At 40.5% G+C, this 24,508-nt stretch overlaps 1 protein-coding gene across 1 annotated transcript in view; it reads left to right on the top strand.

Annotated features, from left to right (window-relative positions):
• Fras1 (Fraser extracellular matrix complex subunit 1) overlaps positions 1 to 24,508 on the top strand; it is a 424,900-nt gene that overhangs the window by 193,721 nt on the left and 206,671 nt on the right. Inside the window, exons 14-17 of the mRNA XM_076864881.2 lie at positions 438 to 572; positions 14,822 to 14,965; positions 22,445 to 22,585; positions 24,241 to 24,381. Of these exons, the coding sequence (XP_076720996.2) occupies positions 438 to 572; positions 14,822 to 14,965; positions 22,445 to 22,585; positions 24,241 to 24,381 (561 nt within the window). The remainder of the gene's footprint in view (positions 1 to 437; positions 573 to 14,821; positions 14,966 to 22,444; positions 22,586 to 24,240; positions 24,382 to 24,508) is intronic.

The raw sequence follows: 24,508 nt of genomic DNA on the forward strand, positions 1-24,508 counted from the left end.
TTTATTTTATCTGCCATAAGATGTGGAGGAAAAGAGGAAAGGAATATATTTGCAAAAAGGTTGAGTGACAAAGATATTGGGAGCTATTAGATGAGAAGTAAAGATCATAGACTCCTGAGCCAAATTGCCTGTCTTCAAATGCCAACTCTGTGTAGACTTGGGCAGGTTACTTAACCTCTCAGAGCTTGTTCTTTATTCATAAAGTTGGGATTAATGGTATCTACCTCATAGGGTTGTTGTGAACATTAAAGGCATTGGTATATACATAAAGTGCTTGAACGATGGCTGACACAACCACAGGCTATGGAAATATTATTGGCTTCTGTCTTTTTCTCTGGAACTCCAGAGGCTCAGGATTGAGCTGAGTCAGCTCTGGGGTGATGTTTTTGAACTAATCAATTGTTTCTTTTCCTTCCTTGATTCTTGTCTGGAGCCAGCCTGCCAGCCTCAGTGTTCCACGTGCTCCAGTGGGCTAGAGTGCTCCTCCTGCCAGCCTCCCCTGCTGATGCGGCGTGGGCAGTGCGTGTCCACCTGTGGGGAAGGCTTCTACCAAGATCGCCACTCCTGTGAAGGTAAGCACTGCTGGGCTCCAGCCAGGTGGGCCACAGAGGAAGCTCGTTACCCTCACTCATCAGAGACTTGGGGCTACCAGGAGATGAAAGCTATTTTTCAAATAGAAATGCAATGTTTAGATGGATTTGCCCCCTTGAGGACATGAGCTGGAGCTGGGTTCCCCCATGGCAGTGTTTAGGTGGTAAGAAATTTAAGAGGTAGAGCCTCATGGAAAATAATTAGGTCATGGGGGCCCCACGTCTCATGAATGAATTAATGGCACCTCTTGGAGATTTGGCTCTTATGGGACCGGATCAGTACCACAAGAGTGAGAAGTTATAAAGCAAACTCACTCATATGTGTGACTTCTTCTGCATGTGGCCTATTGCATTTCTTCTTCTTTACCATGTTGTGACGCAGGTGGAGGCTCCTTCCCAGGATGCAGGTGCCCTACTCTTTTGATCTTCCAGCCAATAAAATCAAGGGCCAAATAAACCTTTACACATAATAAGTCACTTGGCCTCAGTTATTTTGTTATGGCAACTAATTATTCTAAGACAGGAAGAAACTCTGAATAAGGCTTCTGATGGAATGAAAAGAATGATGAATGGAAGAGATGACACATTTGTTTTTCATAACATTATTAGATTATTCTAGTATCTATATACTTTAGTAGATTTATATGCCTAATTTTATTTTACATTTTTAATTTTGTTTTAAATTAAGATCTAGTTGAAATTCTTTTTTAAAAAAATTCTGAATATTATTATAATCTCCAGAGGTAGAAGTGGCCATAATATAATATAATTTACTTATACCTGAGCAATTTTTCAATAGTGATTATAACCTTTAGTATAAGTAAAACAAGTAAATGTGTAAAGAATCTTTTAAATGAAGAATGAGAGAGAAGGGTAGTGGTAAAAGCCTAAAGGCAAAGAAGGGAGATGAAAGTTTGTCTTTAGAAGGATAATAAGATCTGCTCCATTTGTGTACAATGAAACAAAATGCATCCTGCTGTCATGTATAACTAATTAGAACAACAACAACAAAAAGATGTGCCCAGACCCTAAGGCCAGGCTTGTGGTAGCGGGTAAATCTGAAAACGAGGATGGACCAGCAGAGGGTCTCTGCCATCATGCCTGGGAGCTGCAATATCTGTGCCCTGCAGCTGAGAACAGTGGATCTGTGAGGAGAATTGGAAAGTGGGCCAATCTGAGGGCCATCTGATAATGGTCCTCTTTCATGCCTTAGATGAGATTTTTCAGGAAAAGCATTTGGAGGGAAAGGAGTTAAAGAGAACAAGTGCCCTGAGCTCGGCAGATGTGCAGGCTGCAGGTACTCCATGTGTGGGTCCTAAGTGGAGGGGCTGCTGGTTCCCTCCATCCCAGGTCATGGGTCACAGTCAGAGTCCATTGGATTATAGGAACAGTCTTGAAAGGAAACACTCGTGCTGTTTAGGCCCATAGAAATATGAGGAAGAAGGGACTGTTTTGTGACAGTCTTGTGATGGAATGTGGAAGGAGCTGGGCGGCTCTTTGAGATCTCCAAGTGTGACTTCTGAATCTCTGCATCCCCAGCATTCAGGGTTGCACAAAGTACTCTTTTATTGATCCAGGTAGGATAAGTGAATGAGTGGTTCCTTCATTCCCTTGAAGGACCCAATGTCTCCATAAATAAGTCTAAGCCATAAAGGAGAAGACAAATCTTAGTGTTTATGGTTTATCTTATTCTATTTACCTGTGATTTTAGAAGGGGCTTGGAATGAGCACATAGAAACGGCTTTGTGAATGTGTAATGGTGGGACAATTTAAGTAAACTGCTGAAATTTCAATTTGATGAAATTATTGAATGTATTCCTTACTCTTTTCTTCAATCCCATCAAAGAGACCTCCTGCTAACATTCCTGTGACAGATTTGCCTTTAGAGAAGAATTCATTCCCTCTAGATTGTTCACCTCCCTGTGTATCACCTCCACCTTCTGGGATACACACATGCCACATACACATTTCCTTTTTGTTCCTTTTGCCATTTTCCTTTCTCCCATGCCTAGTGTTTTAATTGGTGATGCTAATGCTGTTTTAGGGCATTTTGAAATGGGTAATGTTTCATTTGATTACTGGTTTATGTAGCTGCCTGCTTCACATTCCATCCACATACCCACACACAAATGCCTCTAGTAGAAAGTTGCTGGGAAAATTTGTTCATGCTCCCTCCAGGGAATTAAACCAATTTGCTTTAGTTCAGGCTGGTTGCATTTTTATGCATAAAATAGGAGAAAAAAAAAACAGCAAGAGGAGAGTGGGAGAGAGACGAGAAGTGAGAGGAGAGAGAGAGAGAGAGAGAATGATCTTAAAAATTAAAGCTAGATTTGTGATCAATTTCCAGATACATTCTTGGCACCAAGGCTGCCCAAATTATCTTTGCAAATAATCTTTCTCAGCATTGGAACTTTTTGTAACATTTGTGCTTGTGCATTTTTGTTGACTCTTCACCATTGACCTTGGAAGTGGGTCAGCCAGCCAGTATTCTTTCAATACGTGCTAAACTTTTCAAAAAGAAGCCTGCCATTTTTGATACTAACACATTCTTCTGGATTGTTTTGCTTGGGCAGGGTCATTTATGCTATGACTGGGATAATTCTCTACTTTATTGACACATCAAAACCAAAAGAAAGTGAACACTGTGCTGAGAAAACTAATGAACAGAAATTACCTGATTAATATTCATGCTCACTATATTGAATATAGGGCAGAGGGAAAAATATGGGACAGAGCCAAGTAGCACACATCCATGAGTCTAAACAAAAAAATATGAGCAAGTCAACCAGAGGGGGGACAGGAAAGTATTAGGCCTGCCCAAGGATCCCATCTTAAGGGGCTCTTATTATTTTTCCCTTTATGCTTGATTTTGGTGGTATAAACACGCAGTCATGCATGTGCATACATGCATACACCTATGCATTTAAACATGTGTGCATTTATCAGTATTACTGTTGCATCTTGGGTTAGATAAAACCAAATCATGTTGTAATTATAGGCTACATTATGCATCCCATACCAATCCCTGCTTCATCTCCCCTGCCTTCCCCAATTTTGGAGTTTGATGATTTGATCACTTTACATTATAACTCAACATTTCCTAGTTTTTTATAACAATCTAAGTCAGGGACAAAGCCATATGTAAGTTGCCTCTTCTCCATGGCAGGTAGGACCATAGAGTAATCACCCTGTCAGGGCCCAAACTGTGCATTTCAGTCCTGGCACTCATGTTCCTGCTTTAACCTCTGTGCTTCCTATGCCACCAGCTGGATCTTGTTTAGCATCCTTTTTTGCCCACTCTGTTGCACTTTTGTTGACCCTGTGTAACTTAGATACTAGGATTGGGCTTCTGCTTTTATTCCTGCTTGCTGTCCTGTTCTGACCCATTTCCAGGAATTAAAAGCCCATCTCTTGGTTGAGCATGGTGGCACATGCCTAAAATCCCAGCAGCTCAGGAGGCTGAGATGGGAGGATTGTGAGTTCAAAGCCAGAGTTGGCAATTTAGTGAGGCCCTAAGCAATTCAGTGAGAACCTGTTTCTAAATGAAATGTAATAAAAGGGCCGGGGATGTGGTGCAGTGGTTAAGTGCCCCTGGGTTCAATCCCGGGTGCCAAAAAAATAACAGAAAATAAATTAATTAATAAAAAGAAATTTAAATATCAAAGCCCATCTCTTAATCACCTGCAGCTTGATGGTCAGGCTTCAACTGAGTATGGCCGTTCCTTGACCCTCCCTCCCCCACCATGCCAAATGACTTTGCACCTTTCCTTCGTGGCTCTTTGGTACCACTTGTTCTGGTTCTATTCTTTCTCATTTTATCATCTTAGAAACTCTAGTGTTAAATCTAAATTTAGATCCAGACTGTACTTTCCAGGTCTTGAGAACATTTGTCCTTGCTCATCTTGCCCCATCTTTTAAAATCAACTTGTGTTCTACTTTGGTGGGACCATTGTCTTGTGCACATAAAGCCTAGTCATAAAAGCCTTTAAGAAGAGCTAAAACAGCCAACAACACATGTCATGCAAAATTAAAAGAAGGAGCTCATAAGACTAAACTTTGAATGGAGAAAGAATAGAATTTATCTCATTTTTTCATGTGTATTGATATTTAGTTTTTCTGTTTAAAACTCAAATTATTCATAAAGGCCTGAGGATGGAGCTGTGTGTTCCCATAGCAAATGTTGCCTTAATTCTGCAGATCTAGGGTTGGGAGGGAGCAGGGCACAATGGTCAAAAGCTTAGGCTCTGGAGCCAAACCAGCTGGATTCTAATCTTGGCTCCATCTCCTAGATAGTCTTTTTTATTTTTCTTAATTTTTTTGTAGTTTTTTACATAGTCTTTAACCTCATGTTTCAGTTGTCTATGGGTAAAACTGAGAGTCAATAATATCTGCCACGTGGCAATGCCATGAAGACTAAGTGAATGCATTCACATATATTGTAGGAGATGGTGCGCCATACCTGGCAAGTCCTCTGTTACACATTGAGAGATCTGAATTTCTGTTTCCCACTGAACTTATTCTATGTTCCTTTCTCCAATTCCCCAATTCAGTCTCTGTTGACCACTGTACCTGGTTCTGAGGATATGAAGAGAAGTAAGATTCAGTCTTTGACTTTATAGTGAATGGTTAGCCATTGCTTGCAGAGATAGAAAACAACAATGAACCAACCCAGTAAACACCTTTGAAGTTTTTTCTATATTTGAGTATTTTATGGCCATAGATATTGAAACCTAAAGAATCAAGACATTTAGACATTTTATGAGATCATAAAGTAAAGGATTATTTTGAATCTCCATTCTACCACTTATTTCTATATGATTCTGGGCAATTTGGTTAACTTCAATTCCCTCAACTCTAAAATGGGGATAATATTATCTACTTTACACTGTTATTATGAGGAACAGGGAAGATGTTTGAAAAGCATAAATATGCTTGGTTCATAGTATGTAGACAATAAAAGGAAGCTATGGACACTAGTGAAACTATTTGTTTTTTAACCTATGGTGATAAAAACCAAATGTCTTGCATCAGTAAACAAGGAGTTTTGTGCCATTAATGTCTGATTTAAAAGAAAATATACTTTTAAATGTTATTGAGAAGGAACTATAATAAAACAGTTAACTATATTCCTTATAACTTTTTTTAAAATGTTCAGATTGGATAATGACATTTTGTAATTATTTGGTTTTTAGCTAAATTAGGATATATTGAGAGGGAAAGTGTGAAAGAAAACCTGTGGATTTTGCATATAGGATGCTGACCTGGTTGAGATTTTAAAGCTGTGGTTTGAGCAAAGGAACTTATAAAGTTAATTATTTGTTGGAACTATGGTTGACTGGAGTAGCCAATCATTTCAGGAAATGAAGTGCTGACCTCCTAGAGCCAGGTCCAAAGCACAGAATACTTAATGGGTTTTGGCAATCAGTTTCAGCATGTGACTTATCATGGCCTAACTGTGCCCTGGGTGGGCCTCTTGGCAAAGGCACTTGTGCAACTACTGTTCTGAAATCCTCAGCAAGACGGAAGCCATCCTTACACAGCTAGTCATTGTCCAGCTGGTATCCTCCGTGGCTTGAGCAATGTGCCCCCAAATCAAAGCATCAGTCCCAATTTCATTGCCAGAGCATGTGTTCAGTTTGGGGCCCAGCACATTCCCACCAGTCTGTCTTTATTAGTTTTGTTCTGTTCTTTACATCCTGTGCACTGTTCAGTCCTTCTTTGGCATTCTACAGCAGCCACGGTCTTTGCTGCTTAGTTGCTGACTGTTTTGTATAAGGGGATTTATTGCTTTGAGTGATACTACTGCTCATCTCTTCTGTGCAGGCAACAAGTATGTATCAAGCCTCTTCTATGTTTCAGGCCCTTTTCCGGGTGCTGGGGATACAGAGTGAACCAGACAAATTCCCTGTGGTTAAGGATCTTGCTTCCTCAGTGGGAAAAGAGTGTCCTTAAATGAGTGAACAAGATACCTTCAGATAGTTACTGTCATGTGGATTTATTACCACCAGCGCTATAATGACAGTTTTAAAAAGGAATAGAGTAGGAGGAGACCAGTTATTGGGACATGGACATGTTTTATATGTCTGAATTTCACACAGTGCTAAGCCCATACAAGGCATTCTGGAAGACTTTTTAATGGAGAAAAATATGACGTGTCATTGCATGGAGAAGAGAAGACAGGAATATATGGGCATGCCTAGACTTTGCTTACAGGTGACCTGTCTTCTATATGGCTTCTGATAGTTACTCCTTGTCAGCAATTCCGGGCTAGGTGTGGCAGCATCAGGAAAATTGCAGAATCTCAATTTTTTTTTCCTTCCTTTTATCTTTTCTTCTCTTCTTGTCCCTTATCTTTAAAATAGTAGGGTGCTGAAAGGGTGACTTTTGAACTAAATTATCACTGGAACCTGGGTAGTGTTCAGGGAATGTTTTAAGCCATGTGGAAGGGAGGACAACAGGATGCCTTTGGGGAATATGTTTCTTGAGTAAACCAGACCCAGTGAAGTGGGGATTCCAAGTCCCCCCTCTCTTTGGGTATTCATGTACAGGATAAATAGAAGAAGGAAAAAGCAGCTGGTGATGTTTTGCCTGGGACCGTTGCTTTAGCAGGAGACTGGCTGTGTTTGGCATTTGTCTGCTTATAGCCCTTTGCTTTGTATGCCAAAGACATACATTGATAGAACAAAAGCATCACATACCACCAGAAAAAGCCTGCCACAAATACAAGGGAGTTTATCTTCCAGACAGATCTCATTCTTTATTATAAATATGAACCCCCAAATATTTCAGCTGTGGGTTGCAAACTTATGACAAGTCTTCTGGCTTTCTGCCCAGTTTCTGGGTCTCTCAATTATTTTAGCTAGGCCACGTGGCATCCTTTCTTTCTTCTCTTCCCCACTCTCTTCCTCCAACACTATCCCTACTCCGCCTTCCCGTCCCCTTCCATGCTGCTCGAAGAGTGAGGGAGGGGCACCTTCCTGTCATCACATCTGAGATCTGGGCAGGAAGTCTGAGAATACTCCCCATCAAAGGCTTTGCTTTGGTTGGTGGTCCCTCCTTTGGCTTTCAGTTTGCATAGACGAACAGAAGTCCCTGGAGAAGCCAATAGCCATTTAATGAACAGGGGCTAAGGGAACTGTGGGGATGAGGGGGCACCCCAGGAAGCTCTGCAGCTGTGTTTGCCAATGGTCACCAGATATTGAATGGAAGACCCAGTGAATCTAAGCCTGGTGGGCATGGCATTTGCAAACCCTTGGGGTACATTTGGGTTGTAGATCTAAGAGTGCAGGCAGAGGGGTAGGAGATATAAGGGATAACTTTGAGAATGGTCCTGGTGAGCTGATTGGCTCCCTTTATCCTCTGACTTATGAACCAATGAAGGCCCACCTACTTGTAAAATCTCTCACCATGTGAACCTGCCAAAGACTCCCTCAGCATTGGTTCAAGTTGAGTCTCTATAGAAGACACTGATAGAAATTCAAATCATTCAGTTGTATCCCAAGCATGGTTAGTAAATTAACTAGCTACTTACCTAGCATGTGCCTTAGGGAAGAGGTCTATAAACCCCCTTCCCTTTCATAATATTTTCTCCTAAGTACCAAATAAATTCATATTATTCCAAAAAATAATTTGGAAAAGCAATAAAATATAAAGTAAAAAAAAATCAGCTAAAATTCCTATCTTAAACTTGCCCAAATCACTTCTGTTAGTATTTTGGTTTCTGTATTTGTAATTTATGAATGTGTCTCTGTACGTGTGTCTATACCCATGCACACATTTATTTTTCCAAAGAAAAATCAAATTATGGCTTCATTTCCTGCTCTCACCATGTTATTACGTATCCTTGAACAACATCTGATTGTAAAGCTGTTGTATAACTTTCTGTTTGTAGTAATGCAATCCTCTATGTTCGATATTTGTTCCTAATTAATCACTATTATAAATAACCATGATAAAATTGTGGTAAATATTTTTATTAAATTTTTAGACATTCAGATGCTAGGTCCAAGTGTGTGTGTGTGTGTGTGTGTGTGTGTACGTTTTAAGCTTTCTTTCTTTATTTTTTGGTACTGGGGATTGAATTCAGGGGCACTCGACCACTGAGCCACATCCCCAGCCCTATCTTGTATTTTATTTAGAGACAGGGTCTCACTGAGTTGCTTAGCACCTTTCCTTTGCTGAGGCTGGCTTGCAATACTCCTACCTCAGTCTCCCGAGTTACTGGGATTACAGGCGTGTGCCACCACGCCTGGTGCCATTTTAAGCTTTTTGATACATATTCACATATTACTGTCTTTCTTAAAAGTGATATTAATTTGCACTTTTGCCAGGAATGTACAAGAGTGCCTACTTGCCACCACCCTGTCAACACCAGGTATGACAGTGCTTCTTAAATCTGTCAATGTAATTCATGTAAAATGGAACCTGCTTAACTTTTTCATTCACTTATTTTGGGGATTTCTATAAAACAGGTTGAGTTAATCAGACTTGTCAGTTCGTGGCTCATTTTCATCACTGACCTGTTCCAGGCTATTCTCTTTCTTAACAATCTGTCTGCCCCTCTGCTGATCTATTCTTGTTCTTTTCATTCCTTATTCTTACCCCTTATCTTCCCAGATCCCAGCTTACATAAGTGTTCTGGTGCCATTCAGCCTATATTTTTGTATGTGCGTGATTTTGTTGTTGTGTATACCTATAAATGCTCATGGATATTACAGGGTGGACACTTCATTCTTTCCTTTTAGTCCTCACTAAGCACTGGGTCTGAGGTACATACATGTTGCTTCATATGTTTTGAATCTGTTGTTTAGTTGCTGCTCATCACTCAGGGTGTGCATCTCTATTTGTGAGGCTGAATATTTTTTCATGTGTTTGTATTTTTTTTTCTTTTAAACCCTGTCAAGTACTTAAGGGTTTTCAGAACACATGGAGACAAGATGTCATCATTTTAGGGTGTAAAGCCTTCTGTTGACAGAGGGAGACAGGTGGAAAGCAGAAGCACAGCCTTGTAGGGGATGGAAGATTGTAGTAAACGGATCAAAAATGGTGATCACTCAGATATCCTCTGAACTTCTTTGAAAATATGTGTGAGATCTGAGCTTCTCAGGCAACCAGTCTTGGCCTCCTGTGAGTCTCTGGATTGCAGAGGAGCAGGATGAGGGGATAGGAGAGGGGCCAGTAGTCTTCCATGCATCTGAGCCTCACCAAACTATTTTCAGTCACTTTCCAATGGGTCTTTTGTGTTTGGTAGAGATTTCAGGGAAAGAACTTCAAGTATGAGGCTTCTGATAAAAGGCCAGATCCCCTTTACATAGCTGCTGGAGTAATCCTCAGGGGCTCCAGGGCTTTCCTTTGTACGTGAACCCACCTTCCACACAGTCTCTTCCACCTTCTATTTCGTGCTGCACTTTAACTTCTCCCTCTAAAAGCACATTGCTTTGACACCAGTTGAGGCAAGTTCACCAGGTCTCCCTTAAACCACTCACAGGATGGCATACAACATTCTCTTCTTTTTCAAACACCTTTTCAGCTCATCATGTCCTCATGAATTAGGTACAGCAAATATTATCCCCACTTCACAGGTCAGAAAACCAGGGAACAATGAAATTGACTTTTAGAAAAAATTTTCATCTGATAAGTTTCTTATTGAAAATTTGCCCACTGTCACCAGATAATACTTTGAGCATCGGCTCAAAGTGCTTCCTAGTCATTCGTGAGATGAGAGTGAAAACCTTGCTCCAGGATGGACAAGAACCAGAAGCAAAGAACTTTGACCTCACTGATGAAATCTGCTAATGGCTAATGCAGATTCCCTGACATCTTGCTGAACAGCTCCTAGAAGATACACCTAAGATACACCTTCTCTTTCCTGAGGGGAAGGTTTGATCCAAAGGCTGAGCCTGTGGCTATCCGATCTTTTGTCTGGCCTGGAAAGGCTTCTGAAAAAAATAGATTGTTTTTAAAAGGAATTCCTTTTCACACTTCCCGGAAAAGGGGCTACATTTTATTCTTAGGGAAGCACAGGTTTAAAAAGTCTTAAAAACTCAAGTACAAAAGGGTTTTTTTTATTTTCAGAGTAAGGTTTCTATATAGAGCTGATGAAAGGAAAATAATCCATTGCTTTTCATTTTTGAAATGAATTGCTTGACAAGCCAACACATGTCTTGTTTTGCTCCAGCAAAGTCAGGGCCTTCCCAAATAAATTATCTACTGCATGTGAGATAAGATGACTTTCCCTTATTCGCCCTTTAAAAAATTTATTGGTGCAATTTTCACAATATACAATTCAAGACTTGAATGATCTGAAATGTATCACTACGAGAAATTATGATGAAAAGTCAGGGAGTGAACTTTTACATTTCATAAGAACCCAAAATGGAATAAAAGCCACATGAAAAAAATAAGCTTGCAAGAAGAGATAATCTGCAATAGCATATGTTCAGTATTAGAAATTAGAAATCAATTGCAAAACACAGTGGGAGTATGTCATCCTGCAGAACGATAGCTCAGCATGCTCTGTGTTGAAATAAAATCCCTCTGCCATTGTACTTGGCATGGAACATGCATTTTACCCAATATGGAAGAAAGAGAAAGGTAGCAAGGACCAGTATTGCATTTGGTACTCTATATAGATACAGCATGAATATTTATCTTCCTAAACAGACCTGGACTTCAGCATTTTTTAAGTGCATTTTATAGTCTGGAGTTGATCTTACATATCTTAGGACTACAACATTGTGGTTAGTTGTTTCCAGGTAGAAGGATACTGAAAGGATGGATTTCCTGTAACGGATTAAAAAATCCACTGTGCATTCATTTGGCTTATATTTAATGAGTCCTGACTGTGTACTAGGTATCAGTCTGGACACTAAGGGCTTAAGATGACTAAAACATGGTCTCCATTTGGGAAGTTACTATGTTCCAGTGCATGGGATTGATTTGCAAAGAAATAGTACAAAATGGAAAATACCATAAGAGAGGCATGGATAAAATGCTGCAGGAACATAGAGAAAGGAGTAACTAACTTTGTTTAGAAACTTTCAACAAAGCTTCACAGAGGCAGTAACAACTTAGGAGGCCTCTGGAGTGTAAAAGGATTACAAAAGCTAAGGAAGGAGGCAGAGAGAATGAGTTAGGTGAGTGAATCCTGGTAGTGGATCCAGAACCCAAGAACAGGCATGTGGCATGTTTATGAGCCCCTGTCCCCTGGAATCAGCGTGGGGAGGGTAGCAGAAGAAGGGCTAGAAAGTATAGTAATGATCAGTTTGTGAGGGGCCTGAATGCCTTCCCCAACTCTGTATTTACACAGAGGCAGTCCTGCTCATCTTTTGGTTCCTGATTTGATATTTAACACCAAGGGTGATATTAAAATATTTAACAGGAAGCATAGCAGATTCAGATTAGTCAGAAGGTCAGGCTTCTCAGACTCTCTTCTGCATAGGACCTTTTGCTTGCTGGACGTGGTATGGATAGGTCAAGGATCCCAGGAAGAAGTCAGAGTATCAGAGTAAGGGTGAGACATTTACCAACCAGTTTGGAGGTATTTCACTATTTTAGCAGCCAGTATAGCTGAGTGTACAGCCATCAAGCCAGTCACTGAAGAGCCAGGGAACTGGGCTTTCATTTCTTGTCTCTTCTGCAATCCCTGGACAAAGATGACTTCATCCTCTAAAGATGCCTTGAGCTAACCATGTCCTCTCCCTACTGCCTGAATGAACTCTCTAAAAAAGCAGAACTTATTAAAGCTCTTCTGTGATATGAGGTTCAAGGCCCTTACTTGGACCTCTTGACCTTGGTGATCTGGCCTCTGCTGTCTTTTAAGTCTCACTGTCCAAAGGATCATCATTCCTTTGGACAGTTACTCCCCACTGCCATTTGCACAATGCCCCAGAGTGCCTAGGTGATGGAGTGTGGCAGGTGTTCCTGCAGTGGGCCTCAGGTAAATGGCTTACCTGTAGCTGGGTGGGAAGCCCCCTGCAGGCCAGCATAGAGCCTGGTATGTGGTAGCTGCTTCTGTCACAGGTTGATAGATCTGCCTGACAGACCTTCTTGGAAATGAGATCGGGCTTTATGTCTGTTTGGTTGGTTAGGTAACTTTGAGTGAGGCCAAGGCATGAACAGTGACAGATTCCTCAGATGATGACGACAGTCAGTAATCAAGGGTAGCTGAATAAATGAGTGGCATATTTTATGTATGCTAAAGGTGCAGTTTGTTACTGAGATCCTTGCATCCACATTTTTAATTGTAATGCAATCCCAGCTGCTTATCCCAAATATGAACAGAATTCCAGTGCAACCTTTATAAGATATAAAGGAGTTGAATATAAATGAAGTCACTCAAGAGATGTTTAAAGCACCAAGCACTGAGCTCGACACAGAGTTAACAAACTAGAAATGGGCTCTGCCTTCTTCAAGCTTGCAGTCTCTCGATGGAACCAGATAATAAGTAAGGAAACTTTCTTCCATCTCTCTATCCCACCCAATTAGTCCAGGCTATCCTCATGACTCACCTAGACCACAGGTAGTTCTTCCTGCTTACCTGCACATCCTGACCCTCTCTCCATGACAGCCAGAGGGATCTTTGAAAATCTAAGTGAGTAGTGTGGCTCTTGAATGAACCCATTAGTGACTTCAAGTTAGGATTAAATGCCTAATTCCCTGTGGTTTTCAATGTTAAGTTTGATCATCCCTCTGCATGTGGCTTCAACCCTTAATGGTACCACTGTGCCCCACAGTGCCCCAGCAGCTCCAGCCACCAGGGCAGACTTCATTTCCCTGAACACCTGAACTCCTTCCATTCTCAAGAATGTTACTGTGCTGTTCTCTGATTCTCCCCATAGCTGCTCACTTCCCATCCTTCAGATCTATGAAGTGGGCCCCACCACCCACACGACTGTTACTCTTTATGGCAGAGTGTTCCTAGCATTTAACAAAATTAGTAATTATCTTTAAATTTGTTGAGGAGAAAAATTGTCTGAAATTAAGACTTTCTTGTGCAATTTAGAACTGAGAGAAGAGGATTGGATCTTGAAGTTTGCAATGTAGGTACCCTATCATCTGCCTGGAAAAGGGATTCCTAATTAAATTGCTAAGGTATGATTACCAAGTCACTTACCAGCAGCAAACACATTCATTCCCTCTACCAATTTTGATCAGAATCAATGCCTCTGCAAAATAGGTTGTGCTCCATTGTGAAGCAAGCATTTAAGAAATTAGGATGTATTAACCAAAGTATAGGTGGATTTAGCTATACAGCCAGCTTGCCAATTCTGAAAATATTCAATTAGTTAGTTTAGGCTTTGCTTTGTAGAAGTAATAAGGTAAAGAGCAAGTATGAATGGTAATAATAATAATAATAAAGCCCAAATGTTGGAAGAGAAGAAAATTGTAGAATGTTAACCCATTGAGTCCCAATTTTTCTGTTCTGTGAATATTTCTACAAAAGCAAGACAGGTACATTAAGATAGGTCAGAAATCATAATCTATAGTGTAGATATATACACCCATATAATTATTTCAATTAGTATATTGTAATATAATTATGTTCTTACCATATAATTACATATTTTTATCCATGTTTTATACCAGGTATGTGGGACAAAATTGGTGAAGGGAACTACTGTAGTCTTGGAGCAACCTATGGTTGGAACCAAAGGCATAAGAAAAAAGCAGACCTCATGAATCCTTCAGATTCATGTACAGGGTAGACATTATGGCAGGAAAAATGCGGATGAAAGTTGTGAGGAAGGACAGAAGCTAGTGGGGGTCAAGGGGTTGGGGAGGGAGAGAGAGAGGACCCAGATACCAAGTAGTTCTCCATCCTTGAAAGGTCTAATGGTGGAGGTGTTGGAGGGTTATACTGTTGACACTCTGCTGTGTGATTGTAAAAGTCGAAGATGCACGGCCATCTGATTTCATTAAACAGTCCCATTTGTGCCTAGAAAATGATGATTTCCTGCCCTGTGACTCCCAGTACTCCAAACCCCGACTTTCCTGTTCCACATCTCTTAGCGATCATTTCCTGAAGTCATCCTCCTGGCCATAGTTTGCTTTTTTATCAACCTCCCCCCGCCCCACGTGCTGAGTGGGGAGGTTCATTTCTCCTGAGGTGTACCTAGGTGCATTACAGTCCAGGAACCAAGGAGCCAATCAACAGCCTCCTTGTAAATCCAAACCTCTAAAAGAAAAGTGACCTGCAGTCATTGTTCACTGATTTTGCTCTTTACCTGCAGGCTGTCATGAGTCTTGTGCACGCTGCTGGGGCCCCACAGAGAAGCACTGTGTGGCCTGCAAAGATCCCCTGCAAGTGCTGCGAGATGGCAGCTGTGAGAACAGCTGTGGTGACGGTTTCTACAACAGGAAGGGAACCTGTGTTGGTAAGTGCCGGACGGAGATGCCAAAGCATCTTTTCCTTTTCCAGCATCCCTTGTATTCAAGTCATAGCACGGATAACCAATGTTTCTTTGGCTCATTGAGTACGTGAATGGTTGCTGACACTGACTTTGCTTTGGTACTTTGAAACTGCTAAGTGGGATCTCCTTTCACTGCCCTGACACCTTTTTAGGATGAGGTTTTCATTTCAGCCTCATTCAGCAGATGAAGACATTGAGGCCCAGGCTGCCTGCTCATAAGCCACAGCTGTAGGAGAGGAGCAGGATTCCCACTCATGCCTTGCTTCCCCCCAAACCTAAATTCTGTCAATGCAAGACCACCCTCTGTATAGCCAAGGGCAGACCCACCTGTGGTGTTGGTGCCACTGACTTGAAGCTATAGCATCATTGTCATTCCACCTTTAACACCTGTAGCATAACAAGAGTTAACCCAGCACAGTGCTTCCTCATGCCATGTATAGGAACCTCTGAAAGGGAGGAAGTATGGGGGAAGGCATGGCTTTGGAAAGTTACTTCATATTTCTGCATTATCAATTTCTCACTTATGGAGTGGGGATAATAGTAGCACCTGTGGTAGACAAAAAGACCCCAAAGATCTCCATGTTCTAATCACCAGATTAGTGCTACCTTAGATGGCAAAAAGGACTTTGCAGGTATAATTGAGTTTAAGGATCTTGTGATGGGAATATTAATTTGGATTATGGGGGTGAGCAGTATATAATTGCAATGGTTCTGTAAGAGGAAGGCAGCACAGATGAGAGGGAAAAAAAAGTCAGAATAGAACCAGAGGTCAAGCTTGAGAGATGCAAGGAAGGAGCCATGAACCCACAGTCTGGCTTTAGAATCCCAAAGGGGAAGGGAATTGATTCTGCTCTGGAGCTTCCATAAGGTATTACATCCCTGTTGACTCTGGATTTTAGGACTTTCTAACCCTAGAACTCTAAGATAATATATTTGTGTTGTTTTAAGCCAAAAAGTTTGTGGTAATTTGTTACAGCAGCAATTGGAAACTGATACACACCCAGCTCAGAAAGCTGTTGAGAGGATTGAGTTAATGTATGCAAAGCACTTAGAATGTTTCTGGCAGAGTGTTCTGTCAGTATTTGGTGTTTAATCTTCACAACTTCATGCAATAAACATTATCATTCTCATTTTCCTGATGAGGTCATGGAAGGTAAGAAACTTGCCTCAGGTCATCGGACTTATAATGGGCAGAATGGAATTTAAACTTAGATTTTCTGGCTTTAGGTCATAAATGTCCTTGAACTGCTACTGCTAGCTGTAATGTGGCATTGCCTTATGTACCTCTGCTCATTTCCCCCCTTTTCCTTTTCATTCTTTTTTCTTCTTCCTTTCCTCCTCTTTCTTCCTTGTCTGCCCTGGCAGTCTAGGTGAATCAGCTGCCCCTGTGGACGTTGCTAGGTCCACAGGTAGCATTCTGACAATAAATGAAAGGTTGGAGTTGCGCTTACTGTGATGCCCATACTTACAGAAAGACCATGATGACTTTCTTTTCATAACTAAGTCCACTAAATCAATTAAAATGTGCAGACCATAAAACTTGCTTGACTTATTGTCCTCATTTGTTCACTGAGCTGGGCAACAGCAAAAATGAGATGATCTTTGGGACTTGACAGATCCACTTGTCTTAGGGAAGAGAGAGAGCCCTTGCAGCTGCTTGCTTAATGCTGTGGAGAGATCTATCAGCTTTGCTGGTGTGAAAAATCTCACTTGGTATGGATGAGTCACAGGTGCTTTAGTGTGGATTTGAGAGAGAAGAGGAAAGAAAGGCCAGGCTGCCATTAGCTTGAGCAAGCTAATCTTTTTCTGCCACCATCACTTTCCTGCTCAATTAAGCCAGATGTATTCTCTAAAGGTCGACAGATGTCAAATTTGCAGCTAATCTAAGGGCCTAAAGGCATTTACCCTTTAAGTCCCCAAGGAGGCTGGTTACTGTCACTAACAGAGGAGCAGGTGACACTGACCTGCCATTATCAGGACTGAGAAAGCAACTCTTGCTGGTGAAGTGTTGTATTCTAAAGAAGAAATAGTTAGTGTGAGCCTTGGGGCAGTGAGGGATGGGAATCTGCTTGGGTTAAGAGGTTGAGTGAAGAAAGCCAGGGCTCCTTGTAGCCTGGAAGAATTTAAAAAGACTAATGAACAGTGGCTTAGAGAAAGAGAGTACACATCTGAAATGCTATCTGTATATATTTTGGAAAGTGTCAGAAAACTTGTAGACAGGAGGACAGAACTGATATTAATCAGGCAACTCATCATTCTCAACAAGTAATTACTGGACACATACCATGAGCTTAGCACCTTGCAAGAGTTTGTGATGCCATTGGTAATGCCCCGTGCACCTGTTAATAAAGAAAACTGGAGCTTACTTACACTCCGCAGAAATTGTTAGACTTCTCTAAGTTGATATCAAATGACCTCAGAAATGTTCCCCATAAATGTTTTCTGAAACAACACTAAGGGTGGATATGATAAAAGTGTGTTATTTGCATGTATGAATAAGCCACAAAGAAACCTAATTCTATAAATCTAAAATACACTAATAAAAAAAATAGAAAACAAAACAATGGTGAACCAAGTTGCTGATTGCTATCAGAATGTTAATTAGGACATTGGATGCTGATAATGGTGACTTATTTCCAATTCAGATTAGCCATATTCAAGATAAAGACTGGCTGGGATTGGTTTAATCATTTATAGCCAACCAGCCAATATCAGCTGAAATCTCAAAGTTGAGTGCTGAGAAAAATCCAGCATAGTCTGTTAGAAATGGCAATGTGCCCTGGCCGGAAGAACTTGCAGTACCCACATTCCTCTATGATACCTGTCTTGGATTTTAGAAACATTAGACATAAAGTGTGGGATAATACAAAGGATAAACCTCCTCATTCTTTCTTTCTTTCAAGTACTTGTGCTTTTTTTTTTTTTGGTACCAGGAATTGAACTCAGGGGCACTCGACCACTGAGCCACATCCCCAGCCTTAGTTTGTATTTTATTTAGAGACAGGGTCTCACTGAGTTGCTTAGTGCCTTGCTTTTGCTGAGGCTGGCTTTGAACTCGAGATCCTCCTGCTTCAGCCTCCCGAGCCACTATATTAAATAGAAGTGGTGAGAATTGACATCCTTGTCTTTTTCCAGTTTTTAAAGGAAATGCTTTCAGTTCTTTATCATTCACTGATGTCTGTTTTGGGATTTTTTGTAGATAACCTTTATGATTTTAGGGTAAGTTCCCTATCTTTATGTGGTTTTGAATGTGATACTGACTTCATAGAATGAATTTGGAAATGTTTTGTCCCTTTCTATTTCATGGAATAATATGAGGAACATTGGTCTTAATTCTTCTTTAAAGGTCTTGTAGAATTCATTTGAGAGTCCATCTGGTCCTGGGCTTTGTTAGAAAGTTTTTTATTTTGTTTGTTTTGTTTTGTTGAAAGATTTTTTAAAATTACTGCTTCTATCTCATTGCCAGTTATTGGTCTGTTTAGGCCCCCTTGATCCAATTTTGGCAGGTCATATGTGTCTAGAAATGTTTCCATTTCTTCTAGATTTTCCAATTTATTAATTTTATTAATTTGGTCTTCTCTCTCTCTCTCTCTCTCTCTCTCTCTCTCTCTTTCTCTCTCTGTTAGTTTGGCTAATGGCTTATTGATCTTGTTTATCTTTTTAAAAATCTATTCCTTTTATTGATTCTTTGTATTTTTACTGGCTTCCTTAATTAATTCTGCTGTTTTCCTTTACTCTCTTGGAATTCATTGATAATATTTATAATTGTTCCTTTTGATTCTTTATCTGATAGTTCATCCACTTCAATATCTTGGAGTCAGTTGCTGGTGAATTAGAAACTTTAGGAGGTGTTGTGTTAACTTTTTTTTTAATAAAAAAAATTTTTTTTGCATATATTGTGATGAATTTCTCTTTCACTCCTGTGTGGGCATTTTTAGGTCATGGTCTGCTTTTGTTAGTTTCCTCAAGTGATGTAGATTAAGACCCCTTATAGGTGTGGTACCCACAGCCTTTGTGTTAATTCTCTTTGTTTTTGCTGTTGAAGTAAATGTCCATGAGAGAGACCTGCAGCCTCCCTCTAGCCATTCCTATTTGGGACCTGTTGTTAGTTTGGAGTTTTTCTCTCCTATTCTTGTATTAAATTATAACTGAAATTTGAGTGTGGTTAATTTATGTGTGACACATGATGTGCTGTATTTTGGTTATGTTTAGTTCAGATGCTGAGTCTCTACCCTATGAACTTGTAGTATCCCTGTAGATTCCCAGCACTTCACAGAAAAGGGAGAAACAAACAATAGCATCAAAGAATATACCACAGTAAAATAAAAACCTGGTGCCTACTATGGCATTAGAACACTAATGCCACATAGATTGGAATGGAGGGGTCAGAAATTGCCAAGAGAAAAACTATAAATAACTGTGAACTTGATCTGGTAGTAGAGTAAACAGCAGGTATAAACTTTGTCATCCATAGCACTAATAACTGCAACAATATTAACAGTGTGCGCAGGAGTTATATAAAACAAGTAGTTCTAAAAAGTGGTAAAAATACAGTTCATTAAGAAAAAAATTTGATAGAAAAATAGAAGAAAGTTTACAATGTTGAAAATGTGAACAGAGAAAATGCAGAACAGATGTAGCAAATGATGGTTATAAAGAAGGATGAGAAAAAATTAGAAAAAACCTAAAGAGAGAGAGAGAAAGAAAGAAAGAAAGAAAGAAAATAATTTGGCTCTTAGTAGAAGAAATGAGAGAAAGAAAAACAAATGAACAACAAAAAAGAATGAATGAATGAATGATCAAACAAGCCAAAACCCTAACCCTCCAAAGACACGATAAGGAAACGTAACTATTGTAAGAATATGCTAAATATGAGAGGGGGGAAGAAAAAAATATGTATGTGTGTACATGTCCATGTCCCAATTAGCACAGCAAAAACACTGTCCTCCCTTGCAGAAAGGAAAAAAAAAAGAAAGATTTTTAATGAAAAAATTAAAGAATTGTCTTAATTGAGGTAGTCAAAACAGTCAGTGAGTATAGATGGTCATTTCTTATGCCCAACTGTCCTTCTCTTTGTTTCTTCTTTGGCTATGTACTGAGAGAGAGTGTGTGAGAGCAAAACGGGGATTGTGAACCCCTCCTCTTTTTTTTTTTTTTTTTTTTTTTTTTTTTAGAGAGAGAGAGAGAGAGAGAGAGAGAGAGAGAGAGAGAATTTTATTGTTTATTTTTTAGTTATTGGCGGACACAACACCTTTGTTTGTATGTGGTGCTGAGGATTGAACCTGGGCCGCACGCATGCCAGGCGAGCGTGCTACCACTTGAGCCACATCCCCAGCCCCCCTCCTCTCTTTTGTTACTCACCAAGCTATCAGCTGAAATGGCCTAAAATCGAAGCCAGTTGAAATAACTCTTAGCTTTCCTTCTCACCAATATAAGATATTCTGGAATGGGAAGTGTTGTCAATTGGAGCTTTGTCTGGACAGACCAGATGGATGTACACCCAGGGTTGCTGCAGAGTTCTAAGGGGGGAGTTCCAGTGTCTGAGGTTTAGGTCTATTCAGGCCTTACAGTCTTTGTTGGGTGGCATCTATTTTGGAGAGATTAGATCAACACCCCCTGGAGCCATGCAGCTGCTGATCTCTCTTGGGCATATAGATCTCTGGAGTCTCCCAAGGAGTTCTCCTTGAGGGGATGGGATACCAACCCTCCACACACTGCACTGTGCATGAATATGATCTTCCCAGGCTTAGTCCCTGAGAGTATTCACATCACCTGTTCAGTTTCCTGACCCTAGTCACCTGGTCATCTGACTTGAATTCCCCTGGGTACAATCTTCTCTGTGCCTGTTGTATTCACTTTATGCTAGGTAAACCATAGAGCACACACCAGGTGCTTGCTGGGACAGTAAGGCAATGTTGGCTGTGATCTCTCAGCTCCCGCAACAGCAAGCTGCAGTGTGACCTCCTCAAGATGACTCCCACCCCAATTCTCTGCTTCCCAGTTGAGAAATATAGAACATTTTTAAAACACCAGTTTATTGTTCAGCCTCTGGATCAGCTAAGTTCAGGCTTCTCTTCTGATCATCAGGTTTTTCCATGCCCAATTTGTCCAGTGTGTTCCTCTTTCTGTTATCCCTTCCCTTTGCAGTTAAGCAGTTCTACTGCCATTGCTGCTGCAGCGGCCAGCTTGGCTCAGATTGCTCTTTCTAGCTTTTTGTTCAATGCACCTGAATTTCTGAGTCTTTATGAGATGGTGACTGTCCAACATTGAATTTCAGTGAATTCCTTCTTTCACCAACCTAGCTGAGAAGCAGTACTCTTGTTGCTTGAATCTGTAGCCATAGAACAACAGACAGTGAAGCCTTCCTCCAACCTGCCATCTTGAATCTACCCAAAGTTATCTCTTATCCACAAATATGGCCATATTTCTACTATGCTTGAAACCACAGAGGCCCTCAGTGCCTTCCACAGGATGAGAAACTAGACAATGCCCAGTTGAATTTGAATTTCAGATAAAGTTTGAATGGTAATGCTTTCCACAGGAGAGATCCTAGACCTTACAGTATGGCTGCAGGTTTCCATAGTCTGGCTCTTCCCATTTTTCTACCTGAGTAGACTTTGTGGCTTCATCTGTGGTACATTCCCATCAGCCTGGCCAAAAGCAATTTGCTTTCTAAGAAAATGCTCAAGGGTAACTTCTCTGAGTTTTCTCTTGACCTTTACTACTTCTTATCCCACACACTTTAAAAAACTATGTTTGTGCCTATATAGACTGTTTTCAACAGTGTATTCAGTTTTATAATATTATCTATTATTTCCCTTTCTTAGACTTGTAAGCCACTTAACCTAGAGACCAAGGTGATTTGCTTTTTGTGTCTTGATCATGTAGCATGACACCTGATACAGATCTTAATGAAGTTTCTGGGGGTAAATGAATGAGTGGATCCTGAAGATTATTTGAAATCCAACAACTTCAATGCAATGTTGGTAGCACAATTGCTTAGTAAAACTGAATTTCTGAATTCGCTCTTTCAGTAGAGTGAAGTAAAGGATATTTGATATATTTTTACACTTAAAAAATATTCATTATTTATCTATAATACATCTGGTATTTTTGGTTTATAAATCTGGCAACCCTGCCTCCAAGGCTATTTTAATTTTAAATTAAATTAAATTTTAAATTAAATTAAAATCCCATATTAAATTTGATATACTTGTGGGTATACTTCAGAGTATCTATAATGCTTGGTTCAATGAATAATTCTTCAATTCTCCTTCAGCTGTGAGAAGAGAAAGCATTTGGGATTAAGGAAACAGAGCTCAGATGAGCAGCCAGAGAATGAGATTGCTTTATTGATACCAGTTGTGAACATTGTGAAGAATGGAGTTCATTGCTTCTTTTCTCACAATTGCTTTTTTTCTGATGGGTTTTTCTCTTCCTTAGCTTGCGACCAATCCTGTAAGAGTTGTGGCCCCAATAGTCCCAGATGCCTTTCCTGTACTGAAAAGACAGTGTTGCATGATGGGAAATGCATTGCTGAATGCCCGCATGGGTACTACACAGATGCCACTGGCAGATGCAAAGGTAAGAGGTGGGGTGTCATCACCACCATCATCACCATCATCAAAAGTCTTTAATACATATAATCATACTTAGTGCTATATGCTAGTCATTTGAGATTTTGTGTGTATGATGGGAAAATGTTACTTTCAAAAGGATAGCCTTTTCTTTTGTAGAACCTATGTGTATTTGATATGAGAGTGGAAGATATGGGTGGATTCTCAGGGCATATGGTGAATTAAATGAAGGACTAATGCCTGTCAATCATCCTAAGAGAGTATTTGGTCTATTGAAAATGTCAAGAACGTCTTTAACACACAGTCCTTGTGTACTTGTAAACAGTCACTAACCTATGTTAGTGATGACAAAATTGTTCCTTCCATGGCATTTATAAACTCCTACATTGGCAGCTACGATACACCACAAAAATAAAATGAAAAAGAAAACCAAGTTTGATAGCTAGTAAAGCTGAGGTCTGTTTTCACTGAAATTTTGTTTGTATGTGCTATTTATATATTGTTTCTTTCAGACTGGTACAACCTAAACTATGACACATTGCCATTCGAGACTTTATACATTTCCAACTTATATATGCCTGACTTATGTCTTTACTTACAGATACCTAAGAGTGTATTGCTACCTGGAAAACCTTAATTTCCCCTCCTTTGTGAAATACACATTCTCATTTCTGCTTAGTGTCTGTTAGGATATTTAGAACTGTCTACTCCTCTCTCCTTATCAACCTGTTTTTGTCTGCCAACCCCTTCATGCACCCACAGTTCATCCCTTTTCCTCAGCATCCTGCCCCTACGGTTCTCATCCTGTCTCCCCACTTCCACCACCCAGCTTCTAACCTCTGTCCCCCAGAGCCTTCTTCCTGGACATCACTCCTGTCCCAAGTCCTATTAAAGGCTCAGGTCAGGCCACGCTCCCACCACCTGCCTCTGGAAATCAGAGATGTTCCACCATAACATGAGGGCCAAGGCAGGAAGATGTGTCCCTCATGTTGGCCTATGGAGTGGTCAGAATTCTTTTCTGCATTAAAGTAATTCTTAGAATCCTAGAATGTCAGAGCTAGAAGTATCGTAAATTATCATTTCGTCCAACCTTTCACTATGAATGTGCCAAGGAAAGTAGACCTGGAGAGCACCAGACGTGGCCGAAGGCATCAATGAGTTAGTGGACAAGTCGGTTGGAATTTCAGCATTCCCAACACTCCATAATTTTCCACTCTTCCTTTAGTTCGGGCAATGTGGGCTTCAGATTGGGGCAGACTAAGTCCCAACCTTGTTCTGAGTGAGCTTTGTGGTCCTGGGTAAATTTTTTAACATTTCGAGATTTCAATTTCCTCAACTGTAAAATTTAATTAATAATATGTCATAGTGTTATGAGGATTAAAAATCAATGTGTAAAAATCATTTAATGCAAACACTAAAAGTAGTTGATAAGTAGTAGATAGAATATGGAAAAAGAAAAAGGGTGGGTGGGGAGCAGTAAGGGCAGTTCTAGCAGTGTCACCTCCTCCTAACATATCTCTACCCTTGGTCTGGTGTGACAGGTGAGGGGACTGAAAGTGAAGAGGGCTTCCCAGCACACACCAGCCCAGTCAGGGAGTTTGCTGTGCAGTCACCTCAGCCCACGGTGCAGCTCATTGTGTCCCCTCTCTCTTTCCTCCTCAGTTTGTCATGACTCATGTGCCAGCTGCTCTGGACCCTCAGCCTCTCACTGTACAGCCTGCATCCAACCCCAGGCTCTACTTCAAGGCCACTGTCTATCCAGCTGTGGAGAGGGCTTCTACCCTGACCGTGGGGACTGCAAAGGTATCATTGGTATATTTGTCATTCTTGGGATAGTGTCCTATCACAAGGATGTAGACTGACTTTTTCTCAATACTATCACTTTGCAGTGCAACTTTTCCTCTAGTGTATCTTATGTGGCTATGTGCAC

The sequence above is a fragment of the Callospermophilus lateralis genome, chromosome 8 (genome assembly GCF_048772815.1).
Source record: "Callospermophilus lateralis isolate mCalLat2 chromosome 8, mCalLat2.hap1, whole genome shotgun sequence".
Lineage (NCBI taxonomy): Eukaryota > Metazoa > Chordata > Mammalia > Rodentia > Sciuridae > Callospermophilus > Callospermophilus lateralis.